At 52.3% G+C, this 13277-nt stretch overlaps 1 protein-coding gene across 3 annotated transcripts in view; it reads left to right on the forward strand.

Moving 5' to 3' along the window:
* LOC144934406 (uncharacterized) overlaps positions 1-7449 on the forward strand; it is a 38677-nt gene extending 31228 nt beyond the window's left edge. For 2 of the 3 annotated variants that reach the window (XM_078860126.1, XM_078860127.1), the window contains exons 14-19: positions 1206-1409; positions 2200-2417; positions 3254-3377; positions 3933-4085; positions 4812-4935; positions 5881-7448. In XM_078860126.1, the coding sequence (XP_078716252.1) occupies positions 1206-1409; positions 2200-2417; positions 3254-3377; positions 3933-4085; positions 4812-4935; positions 5881-6000 (943 nt within the window). In that variant the 3' untranslated portion in view covers positions 6001-7448. Of the gene's footprint in view, positions 1-1205; positions 1410-2199; positions 2418-3253; positions 3378-3932; positions 4086-4811; positions 4936-5880 lie in introns of all 3 variants that reach the window. The other variant, XM_078860128.1, reaches the window with a different exon arrangement.
* Positions 7450-13277: the final 5828 nt, after the last annotated feature.

Below are 13277 nucleotides of genomic sequence, written 5' to 3' on the forward strand. Positions count from 1 at the left end.
TTACGAAATTACCACACACACACGTGCTTGGGTCGTTGTGTGTTCGTCCTTATTACAGAAACTCAATTCAACCATTTCAGTGCAACCATTATTGACGAGACTATTTGTACATTAATCACTTTATCTTCTCAAAATATTGCTAGGTTATAATCCATGTCCAGTAAGTGGCGTAAAGTAGTATTATAAATATATCGTTCACAATGGTTGCATTCGCCCAGTTGATTTCTTTTTTTCGTTGCGCCAAAAGGCTGCTTGGCATTAAAACCGCCCGTGGCCTTTGCACGTGGGCTTGGTGGGTAATCGGTAACCCTGGAGCCGAGCAGTGGAGGCACTTTCACGGAGGGGGTGTCACAGCGAGGAATCGAGCAGCACCCTTGACCGCATAAGCCGCCCCCACCCCCCCCCCCCCGTTAATTTATATTCTCAACCAGCCGTGAAATTGGCGCACCGATTGTACGGTCGGCAAAACGCCGATGTCTCCGAGCCGCAGCCGCTTCTTCTCGAGAGCTCCGCGTGGTCGTCAACGGTTTGGTGGAGAGATCGTGGCAGGAGCAGTCCCGTGCACGAGACGTGTTTAAAGTTGCGCGTCTTGTGTTTTCGGCCAGGTCTGTCCATGGGTCCGGTAACCCCTGAGAATGATTCCGCTCGTGGCATACCATGTCCAGCACACGCCTCGATGTGGCTGTTGGTACCAGCCGCGTGCCACCTCGCGGTCTCCCAGCGACGCAGAAAATATTGAGTCAAAATTAAGCCCTGGTTAGGCAGCTGTGCGCTCTCCAATTAATTAATATTTGTTTTTTTTCGAAAAAACTATTTTTACAAGAAATATATTTTTGGAATGAAATTATAAATATCATGTCAAAACGTTATCATTTATTGGCTTCAGATGCCAACTTGTTTAAGCGGGGTTTAATTTCACACCGAGATATAGAAAAACATCACAAACCGTGCTGTTGGTGAGCTGCCACCTTGTGACTGCTTCAACACGAGCACCTGCGCCTCCCTGTGCGCACGTGCGTCTCTGTACGTCCTCGCCTTTGAAGGCGCTCACGAACTACAAGTGCCCTAACAGTCCTCGAAAAGCTCTTCGGGTGATCTTTGTCCTTGTCCTCACCTGCCCACGTGTGCACGTGTTGTTGTTGTGTGTGTGTGTTGTATGGTGTTTGTGTGTGTCGTGTCCTTGCGTGCTCTGCCCGTGAGCCCAGGGGCAAGTTTGGGCAGGTGTTCCGCCTACGGGAGAAGAGCAGCGGGCGGGAGTGGGCCGGCAAGTTCTCGCGCGCGCGCCGGCGCGAGGAGCGCGAGAACCTGCGGCGCGAGGTGGACATCATGAACAGCCTGCGCCACCCGCGCATCGTGCAGTGCCTTGCCGCCTTCGAGGCGCCCACCGAGATCACCATCGTGCTCGAGTAGTGAGAGCTGCACGCGCGCGCACGCAAACGGTCTACGCTGACCAATCCGAGATGACTGGTTTTTATTTTGTCCAAATTTATTAAATTTTTGCTGTTGCCATGACATTATGAGATGGAGTGTCCACTCGCCGTTCTCACAGTGAGAAGTGCAGCGGTGAATCTGCCCGCTAGCGGCCTGTGCAAGATGCGCGATCGAGATCCCCGCACGTGACCTTTTACCCACACTAGGGGCACTGCAATTTGCCACGTGCCCTTTTGTACGCAACCATCATGCCACCTTTTTTATGACTTTGATCTGGATTTTAGCCAGATCGAGGTTAAGAGCCTACATTCGGTCAGATGGTTTTTGTTGTGAAGTGGCTGCCTGGATTCGAACCCAGGATCTCAGAAAATGTTTTAATATATAGATGACAGGAATAACCCATGAGAACAGAAATATGTATGTACGCTGGAAACAAATATATTTCCCAACACACACATGGGTGTGCAGCATTGCATGTACAACAGCTCTCAGCCTGGTTTCAGACCTCTGGCTTAAAAGACCTGACTGTGGCCTATTTGTCTTTTACACCACCAGCTCAAAGAGTTGAGGATATGTAGCCATCCCAACAACGGGGAGCAGTGAAACCACTCATGGTTGCTTCACGAGACACTTCCAGATGGCGGTCCGCTTGAGAGGCCTTCATCCATCGAGAGCAGAGGCCCTTGATGGATGATTACGAGAATGATGACGACGACGGAGGATTGCGAACGTCTCTCAGAGCCGTCACCTTTGTGCGTTGTTCCGCAGCGTCTCGGGCGGGGAGCTGTTTGAGCGCGTGAGCGACGACGACTTTGAGCTGACGGAGCGCGAGTGCGTCGAGTACATGCGGCAGATCCTGGATGGCGTGGGCTTCATTCACCGGCAGCATATCGTGCACCTCGACCTCAAGCCCGAGAACATCATGTGCGTGAACCGCACGGGCACGCGCATCAAGATCATCGACTTCGGCCTCGCACGCCGCATCGGTAAGTGGGCGCTCGCACTGCGCCGAGTGCATGGACACGACCGCGGGTCTCGCCCGCCGGCCAAAGGGACGGCGGCGGCGGCGGGCGCGTAACAGTTGACCAGCCCGTCATTAGCTTGTGATACACCAATACGGAGTTTAGCACGGAATAGTGGCCTACCTCTATACTCGCGTGGCTCGCAGTTCGATTATATTTTTTGTGATCTTTAAACTGGTCCTCATCCGAGAACTTTAATGTTTTCTGGGCAAAACTTTTTCTAGTAGTACTTATTCAAATAATGCATAAAATCGTTTGTGGTAAGAACAGATTCTTAACCGTCATTTCAAAGGCGGTCAAAGCATCACGCACTTTCAGACGCACTTCTGCGGCCATCTGGAACGCTCTCCCTTCTGATATTAGGAAGCCACTGGAGCTATGCACTTTTAAATCTCGATTGAAAACGAATTGCTTCGTTTCTCCGCACCTCTTATTAGCACGGTGGCTACATACGGTGCTAAAGATGTTCTCCATACATACATACATTATTGAACGACATTACTGTCTGGCCAGTGTATTGGACGAGACAGAACACGGGGAGGCAGGCAGTACGAGTTCTCCTCTGCAGCCCGTCCACAGCGTGGCTCAACGTGGTCGCCACGGGGGAGCCCCTTCCGCGCGAGCGTCCATCCGGCCCAGCCGGGGGGGGCCGCGTTTACGATTCTCTTGCATCCTCACCGCGCCTGTCGATTGGGGAGGCCGGGGGGACCACAATACCACACGCATGGTGACCACCACGACGCCATCTCAGAGACGGCTCTGTGATGATGTTTTCCGTTCCTCGCTTTGTCCACTGGCAGAGCCGGGGGTTCCCCTGAAGGTCATGTTTGGAACCCCGGAGTTTGTGGCCCCAGAGGTCATCGCCTTTGAGCCGGTCACCTTCGTCACGGACATGTGGAGCATCGGCGTTATCTGCTACATTCTGTGAGTAAACGCCGCAGTTAATGTTCCAACCTAGTCCGGGCTGATCTCATCGCAGAGTTACGCGCTTGTGCCCGTGGGAGACATTCGCTTGTGCCTGGCTAACGCCGCCTTGTTGGGCACAACTGTGATGTCGTTCGTAATTATTGTGCATTTTATGTCAGCTATCAATAGCCTTAAGTCTCGTAGTCATAGTCGTAGCAATGAAAAATGCAGTTTGTTATTTTAGACGTTGAATATGGACAAAAATGCCAGATGCATTTACTGGCTGAATGCATCTCCGTTGAACTGTTTGGTAAATGATTACTACAGGAGGAATCTCACGTATCAAAGCACTCGTGACCATATTGATATGTAATGACAATTGAGTCATCCCACGCACCATCATTCATTGTTCACCGATGTATGTGCCTGGTCACCCCATGCCCCCTTATCCCCCTTGTGTGTACGCCCCTCTGTCTCCATGCCCTCATGTGTTTGTCTCCGTGTCTCTCTGTCTGTGCTCCCCGTATTATCCGTACCCCCATGTCTCTCCGTGACCATGTTCCTCATTGGCAGGGTGAGTGGCATTTCCCCTTTGGCCGGCGACACCGACGTTGAGACAATGGCGAACGTGACGAGCTGCAACTGGGATTTTGACGACGATGGGTTCGCAGACATCTCGGAAGACTGCAAGGACCTCATCGGCAAGATGATCGAGAAGGATGTCAAGTGAGACCCCCTCTCCCCAGTTTGCATACCCCCCCTCCCCCCATCTGAGCTCATTATCGTGATCCCTGTAAGACTGACAACCAAAAACTGAAAAACTTCATCATATGAAACATCGGGCAATTGAGGAAATTAAGCAGTGTCAAGTTTTAAAGGAACATGCGGATTGGCAAAAGTACAAATTAAAACGAGGCATACGGTATGGTGCAAAAGCAACTTTAAATGATTTTGTCCAAGCCATTAGCCTTTTTGTCCAGTTGCCCAATATGATGACCAACAGGGAAGCAGTAGTTATTATTAAAAAATAAACCTTCAATGTAATTGGGCACGGACCCACACATCCCAAGGGTGACAGAATTCTTGCACTGGGATTACACACAGCAGAAACTTCGCCTTATCTCCCTTCCCGTACTAAAAAAACTTAGCAGGACCCTCCTAAAAAAAGTCTTGAGACTCGGTGAGGATTTCCTGGTTAAACGAGTGGATTGTTAATGACGATGAAAAAAAGAGAGATGCAATTATTGCTCCGGTGATGAAGGCAGCATCGTTGTCGATAAAATATTTGCCAAATCTGGCGAGATCCCTTCCCGGCCCGTAGGAATGTTGCGATGCATTTTTGTTTCATGGCAAGGGGTTGACGTTCCACGTGAACCAGATGTAATAAACTCGCGGTGGTAATTACATCGAAATCCCTAACGCTCCTTGCAACGTGCGACGTCGCGCCCGCAGGAAGCGCTGGACCTGCGAGCAGTGCGTGCAGCACCCCTGGGTGCAGTCGAGCCCCGAGCGCTTGGAGCCCAAGCAGCTGAACAAGGAGCGCATGCGCAGCTACATCACGCGCAGGAAGTGGCAGGTAGGGCCCACGCGCGCCCCGGTCCAGGAGGAGGACTCGTGCTGTGCGCCGCCACCACCACCACACGACATGTGGACACGGCGTTGTTATATACTGCACAAAGTCTTATCGTATTGGAACCTCATTTGCCAGTAGCAAAATATGATAATTGTTTTTTTACCCGTTTATCTGGCAACAAAATTGACACCTCTTTTACAAGGATTCATGTTTGCATTGACCACAATACCTGCAGTCGGAATGCAAACAAAAAACATAACTCTGATAATGTATGCATTATCAGAGAATTATCATATTTTGTTACTGGTAAATGAGGTTCCAATGGTGTAAATGCTTACCCCGAGCTATCATACTCTGATGGTGCATTGTCCTTGAGTTGTGTGCCTTTTGGCGTCATCTAGTCCAACACCATGTGAGACTAGGCTCTAAAGAAAGCTGTCTCGGGTGTGGACCAATCAATTTCAAGGACAGTGCATACATTATCAGAGTTATGTTTTTTGTTTGCATTCCGACTGCAGGTATTGTAGTCAATGCAAACATGACCCCTTGTAAAAAAGGTGTCAGTTTTGTTGCCAGATAAAAGGGTAAAAAACAATTATCAAAGTCTTATCGTGTTTACCCTCCTGCGTGTTTCGTACATGAATCGCATTGAAACGTATGTAGCTCCCAAACTGCGTATGTATGGCTCGTACATAGCCTTTGTGCTAGAAGAATGGTTAATCGCTTATAACAGCATTTTTTTAAAAAGGGGCAACAAAAACTGCAGGCATTTCGTGAACCAACTAAAAAAAAACAATTTTTTCCGATCGATAAAAAATTCAAAATAATAGTAAGTCTTTCGACACTTTACGGTGGGGAACGATGAGCACGTGAACGTTCATCACACGAGGCGAGTGTGGATTTGTAAATGTGTTAATTGCTCGTTGTCGTCTTTATCGTTCTTTGCAGAAAACAGTGCACGCGGTGCGAGCGGTCGGGCGGCTGGCGGCCTTGAACGCGGCGCACATGGGCTCGACTAACGCCACGGCCACTCCGGTCTCTCCGGTCTCTCCGGCCTCGCCACAGTAGAAATAGTGTCCAGGTGCCCCCCACGTCCTAGTAGCCCCCCCCCTCTCCACGTCCTGGTTAGCCCTCCATACCCTGGTGGCTGTCGAGAGGGCTCCACCTGCCGTGCGTCAGACCCTTGGCACCCATAAATCACCGCTTGGGTAGTGCGCTGCAACGGAAGCCACCCTCGGTCAGCGGAAGAGATCTGACCTCGCTGCATGTTTTTTAAAAGTTGTCATGTCCTGCTGTGGCCATGCGATGTCTCACAATCGACGACTGTCCGAATGTCACGAATACATCCTCTCTGCTGCTGACCATGCTGGACACTGGGCGTTATGAATATACACGGGACAGGGTGCAGTTGATATTCCTCAGTGGCAAGCCATCCTCTGGGCTCCCTTAATGCTTTAATATGCCCCCCCCGGTTGCTCCACATGAGGCCCATGTTGAGTGGCCAAGGAAGCCCACAACCTTTATCGTGGCTACTTGACCCAACCTCTAAACTGTGCCCACGCATTTGCTGGACAATGTCGTGGGTAATCTTCACAGAGCCACCATCGGACCCTCGCGGTAGCCCTGATCTCCCCCTTGCTGCAGCGTGAACGCCCTCCTCACCGCGGGGTCCGCGAGCCCTGCTCCGAGGGCTTGTGTGGCGTGCGAGCTGCTGTAGCCATGACTGTGGGAGATCGATCGCCTGCTACACTCGCCTTGACTCTTCGATCGACGAACACCGGCTCCCAGCTATGCCGGCTCCAGCCATGAAAATTCCGTCGTGCACTAATTTCTAAACCTCAACGCCCAACAGCTGCTTTGACTTGCCAACAATGATGCCAAATCGCATGAACACCTATGTGTGTCCGTGTACATACGGGGCACTGTACACACACGGTTGTGAAGCGGAATGTTAACTACGTAGGGAGTTTACGACCTCGCGTGGACATGTTTTTGGGGAGGCATGGGGAACATGTCAGATGAGGCTCCCCTCTGAGGTCCCCTTGTGGAACACTGTCTAAGGCCCCCTCAGATCTGAGACTGGGGTAAACTACCCCTCCTCCCCACCATCTGTGTGCCCGCGGCGTGTAATTGTCGCACGAATTAAGTCGGTTAAAATGTCTCTATCGACTCGTTCTCAAAAATGCACTGCCGCATATGTGCATGAAAACCTACCCACACACACGCACGCGTGCTGTAGGACCCAGGGCATGTGTGATCACAATTGATGCCACCACAAGTTGATGCCACCAAAATTGATGCCACCACAAGTTTTTCTCATTGTCTGTGTGCCCACGTTGTCTCACTGATATTTTTAAAGATATTTTTTTTAAAATAATCCCCACGCTTGTACGTGCCTCTGGACGCTAATATACCTATACATACCTGTAATTTGCATGTACATTATATAGTCTATCTCTCTTGTTCCCATATATGCCTATATTTTGAAAAATAAAGTTACATTATTTATCCAAGGGCATTCCATGTTCTATGGGGGGTGGGGGGGAGGAAAACATCGATGGGTTTCTACGTGTGTTCTTTATTGGACTGAAACGGCTTTTGAATACTATACTGTATGTACTATATAGGTGTAGCGTCACGTGACGTCTTGAGATATAATCCATCCCACTCGGGAAGAGGACAACTTTACTTTTCTGTACGCGAATTTGGAAAGAAAATTGACTGAATTCGTTGTGGGCATAACACAACGCGAAGTTTAATGGAATAATGGGTAGCAGTTGCCGTAATAATAACAATGTCCGGCGCTCAAGACGGATTGACAGTGGCAGCCAAAGGCGAAAACAGAGAGGCGGGTCCGCCTTGGGAGACGGAGCGAGTTACTGCATTTGCGTGACCGTGAGAAATGGCGACGGCCTGGGAAGTCCTTCATCCCATCAGAATGTATGACGGCTGTGCATGATATGGAATCGCACTCCAGGTAGAAAGGGGTCTGTGCAGTGCTGGAAATGGGAATAGATCCGAGGAGGAGCTTCACTCCACGTGGGTCTCTGTGCGTGCCTGGGTCTCTCTGTTAGTCTACCGTGGCTGTCTGAAAGTCAAATAAATTTAACAAGAAAATATGAATCCTCGATTCCTTCCGTAACGCAGTCGGGGTTCAAATGTTCACTCCCACCACGTCGTTCCGTCCCATTCCCACCACCGCGTATGTGCAGAGAGAGGGTGGGTGGGCGTGGGCTTTCATCTCGCCGCAACGAATGGACGTTCACATTATGTTCACGTGGCGGGGAGGAGGGACAAGGGACGTGACTGTTTAACATTTGTACTTGGTGTTCATAATAATAATTACTCCGCGTTTTGACTCGCCAAGTTTGAATCGCTGCCGTTTATTTCCACGAGCGAGCCGTGGCCGCTGCGAGACAGCAGAGAGCCCCTCCTGCCCGACTCGGAGCGAGGTGAACTCGAGCGGTGGGTGGTGCTGTCGCCATTTGCGTGCGCCCGCGGTGCTCCGTGTCTGATGGACGCGAGGGGTGGGAGGGGGGTAGCGAATCTGATCCGAGTTGTGGTTAGCGCCAGTGGGGGGTGGGTGGCATGTGCCCCCCCCCAATGACCCGATCTAAATTAGGGATTTCGATCGGATCATTGTGGTTTATTAGTAATAAATCGGCATTTTGCGACCCCCACTGCCACTGTGTAGCGTATTATTATGTGCCAGGGACTCCATGAGATGATAGGACAATAGTCCGAGTCTATAATTGGCAATAAGTAACGGCAAAGCAGTTATACGTGACTCAGAATTGTGCGCAGTTGCGTATACAGTCCACGACTTCCCTGAAGGCAAACACCTTCAGCGAGCGCGATGCCGATCACACACCCTCGATCGATGGCTGCGCCATCGCCGCACACGCGTCGAATAAAAAGCAAGGGACAAGTCCTTACTAACAACTCCTCTATCATTTTTCATTGCTGGAGGGGCTGCCCCCCCTACCTGAAAAATCCTGGCTCCGCCATTGGTTTAGCGCGACGTCCTCGAGCCGAGACCCAGGGAAAACGCGGAGCCACGGGCAACTGGGACGTGACGGACCTTGGCGCACAGCTACGCCGAGTCGGTACAAGTGGCTGGTTGGTCACGTGGCTATGGTTAGGAGAGAATAACAAGAGTGACTCGGTGATTCAGGTTAGGGGCCGTCCATTTAGAACGTACGCATGGAGGGGCGGAGGGGGGGTTAACCCAAACGTGTACGCTTGCGTATGGGCGGGGGGGGGTCTACTGACAATGTACGTATAGGAAACGGGGTGGGGGGGGGGTGAAGCCTCGATAATAAATTGTCTCCATTGGCCTTGAAATGAGCCACAGTTCATCAGTGTCTCCAGCTGTCCGACAACAAGTACTGCCGGGAGAAGTGGGACTGTGGGAGAGGTGTCACTTTGTGTGCCACCGTGACCCCTGACTGCAGCTATTACGCAGTTCGGCAAAATAAGTGGCCAAGGTACGCGACTTAATTCTGTAATGCAGCCGGCGGTGGACTATCTGTTTGCTTAAACACGTTAATATTATTAATCCTTGATCGTTTCTGCGTGGATTAAATATCGGCCGTTCTATAGGATTCGGGGGGGAGGTGCGCCAAGCGTACGTACGCAGGTGTGGAGGGGGGGTGTAAAAAGTCCGCGTGCGTACAGGGAGTGGGGGGAGGGGACAAGTTTTGACAGATTTGTGTGTACCTACTAGATGGATGGCCCCTTAGGCGCCAGTCCTAATGGTCGACGAATGTGTTTGAGGATATGTATTTATACTGGAGGACTCCGATGGGCTATGAAGCGCTTGTTCATGTCCAGAGGCGGGTCAGCACGTGACAATACAAAAACACGATGGAAGTGCAAAGTATAGGCAAGGTGAACAAAACACTTTTAAAATATATACTGTATACACAAATAAAACTCAACTATTTTGATATTACCAGGTAAGGGTAGGGATCGTAGGTCAGCGATTTACTGCTCACGTGATCATTGAGGCGATGCTGCCCTCCTGTTGACAGCCCCGAGGCAGTGGTGGAAATTCCACATTCCAATGCAGGATGGCCAGTTGACCCACGGGGCAATCGCTGTTGACGTCCCCCACACGGCGATGCCAACGAAGGAAGGATTCGGTACGAACGCCAGGGCCTGGTGATGTTTCCTTGCTGGGAGTTCACGGCGCCTGACAGAGCGTAGCTAATAAACCGCGTGTGTGGACACGAGCAGCAGCCCCAGCACCCCAACGCCCCCCGTAGGCGGTCCCGCAATAGAAGTGGGTCCCGAACCCCCTACCCCATGCCTCGTGCTACTGGGTAAGCGGGAACTTGCGACATCTCGATGCGCCCGGGAGCGATGGAGTGATGTGAAATGCTGACTGACCACCACGAGCCTGGAGGTGCCAAACTAATCACGTGAGCTGGGAGAGGAGTATTTCAATCCCGAGCGACCGCCCTGAGGACACGTCCAGGCCATTTGTCAATCCACTGCTGGATGAGTGCGGGGTTGTTTTGGTGGGTTGGGGGTGGAAATTTGACCATACTTCGCCTCGCTGGTCAATGAAGGTTTGGTAAGTGCGAAGAGTATAATGGGGGGCATAGAAGTGCAGTGCAACACGCCTGTCCACTACGTGAAATGACTGCGCGTTGCACAGTTTTAGCAGCACACGCTCGTTCATATCCTTCCATATGTGATGCCGCCGCCACGAAGCCGCTCGGCGGGCGCCCCATCTCCGACCTCGCCACCACCAAGTGACGGAGCCGACCCCCGCGTCCCCCCACCTCACCTCACATAAACACACCCGCACGCATTCCCCCGCCACCATAGAGCTCCGAGGGGAAGTCACCTGGCCGACCGGTTTTAATCCGAGAAGCCCTTATCGGGATCACCTTCACGGTTTCCGGCGACCAGGGAATTGGACGACCTCCCCCGATGCTACTTCGCGGCGCTGTGACCAGCATTAAGATTGCATGGTCGCGGCGAGGGGCCACGCGACCACTGCAGTTGAAACGCACCCCCCACACCCACACACGTATCGACGAGGCAGGCAGGGGAGGGACGGGACGGCATAATTAGCATGACAACAGGGGCTCTTGCGCGTAGTCGCTGATGGTTAGGATAATTACGCTCGAGCGCGTAGGCGCCATTATTAGGGAAATTAGGGAAGTTAAAGGGTAAAAGCTGGAATTACGAATAAGCGGAGGTACGCGGAGGTCCGTGCATAAAATCCCACGGCAAGCCTTTGTGATGGACACCGCGACCTAATTGGCATGACAAAGGCATGCACCGGCGCAGTCAAGCCGACCACCCATTGTGATGGGGAGGCATGAGAATGGAGCTGATTAGAATATGCGCCGCGCATAAACGCCGGAAAGAGCGAAGAGTGCTGGGGGAGGCAGAGCCCTGGGACGGGGAAATAGGATAAAAAGCGAAGGTAGCAAGGTAGAGGGGGTCTCACTCCAAGAAGCAAGCGGTCAAGACGGCTCCCAGCTTTGCCCTCCGGACGTCCGTGCGACGTGTCGAGACGAGCAGCGAGGAAAGCCCACGGGACGCCAGATACTTCGAACCGTGAGTAAGAAGGTGAAAGAGTATCGTAAGCAGATAAATAGGGAATAGGCCCAGGGGTATCATAGTAGGCCAGCCTCGTCGATTCATACTGACTTAACAACAATTCCCAGGTAGCCGAAAATAAATCCTTAATAGCTGATCGTGGCCTCGTGTGATCTCGCTGAAAAGTGTGAACGCGTGTGGTGCTGTGTATACGGTGGTTCGCCACGTGGGAGCGCTGCATAGAGCGGCGCAAGAAAAGGTGTCGCGTTTGGAGTGCGCGGAGCTTGCTAGTGTGGGTGCGCGTATGTTCACTCCGTGTATGATACAGGTGCGCGATCATAACGTGAGTATTCAGTGTTGAGACGAGTACCGTGTGGAGCTGCTTGTGTGCGTGTACGTTCACTACGTGTCGGATACAGGTGCACATTGGTAACGTGGTTATTAGACGTGGAGGCGAGTGCTGCACAGGGCTGTAGACGGGCACATGCTCACAGCGTGCGAGAGCTGTACGTAGCGGTGTAAAAAGGGGGAGTATGGCGTTTGATTGATGATGCTGTGCGTACGTATGCTCGCAACGTGGGAGTGCTGCGTGAGGCTGTATGAGTAGGGGTGTCGCGTTTGAATGCCGGCGAAACCCTAGCGGGTATTAGGGCGGTATGGCAACGCAACCGGAATAGGGGATGCGTGAGGGAGAGACCCCGGGGGCCAACGACCCCCACATATTGGTGTCAGAAGCGGGACGATCCCCCGCAACCCCAAGGGAAAGAGGTCCCCCAACCCAGGTTAAAATAAAATGCACATTTACGGGCAAAGGGATTCCATCATGGAAATCATTTGCTGCAGCATCAGAGCGGCAAAAAAGGTTAATGGCTGGACAGATGAGGAGGCGTTGCAGCAGTTAGAGCTACATTTGGATGGGCGGGCAGCTGACTTTGTTGGAAGCTTTGCCCGCAAGCGCACAAACTCAGTGGGAGGAATTAATGTTCCAGCTCGAACGGCGCTTCGGCACGTATGATGAGGAGGAGGCGCAGGCGGCCTTAGAGGCACGCCGCCGCCAACCCGGCGAGGATTTGCGGGATTACGCCGAGGACGTACGCACGCTGACCCAGCTCGCGTACCTGGAGTACGAGGCAAAAATAATTGAGGGCCTCGCCGCCGGGAAAGTCCAGCAATATTTGGCACGCACCCCGTGGTGGCAGCCAAATGTAGACGGTGCACGACTCTCCTTTAACACCCTTGTCGAGCGCGCGCGTAAATGCGAGAAGCTCTCTGGTGAGCGCGCGCAGCCTCGAGGGAGGGGACGAGAGTGCGCCGTAGCGAGCCTACTCTCAGACGAGGAGGAGGAGCTCGCCATCGCAGTAAGGGAACGGGCAAGGGAGCCCCAGAGACCCAGCAAGACAACTCCGGGGTGGGTAGCCGTGTTACAGGCCGGCATGGGAGATATGATAACCCAAGTAGGTGAGAGGGTAACCCTAGTACGCGAGGAAGCGAATAAAAATATGACCAAACTGCAATCCTCCGTTGAGACCATCCGGTCCGAGATGGGGGAACTAGACTCCATGGTAGGAGGGCTAACTGGAAGGATAGCCCGACTAGAAGCAGAGTATGAGCAACAGCGCACTGGGGGAGGAGGGAGTGGGCAGAGAGCTCGCCACAGAGCCGCCACCCTTCCCCCTACATGCCATATATGCGACCAACGGGGACACCGAATGAGGGACTGTCCTCAGGTCGCTCGAGCTAGACAAGAGCTAAGGTCAAACACTAAGGCCCCCCTAGAGAGGAGACCA

This window comes from Lampetra fluviatilis, chromosome 10, assembly GCF_964198595.1.
Source record: "Lampetra fluviatilis chromosome 10, kcLamFluv1.1, whole genome shotgun sequence".
Classification (NCBI taxonomy): domain Eukaryota; kingdom Metazoa; phylum Chordata; class Hyperoartia; order Petromyzontiformes; family Petromyzontidae; genus Lampetra; species Lampetra fluviatilis.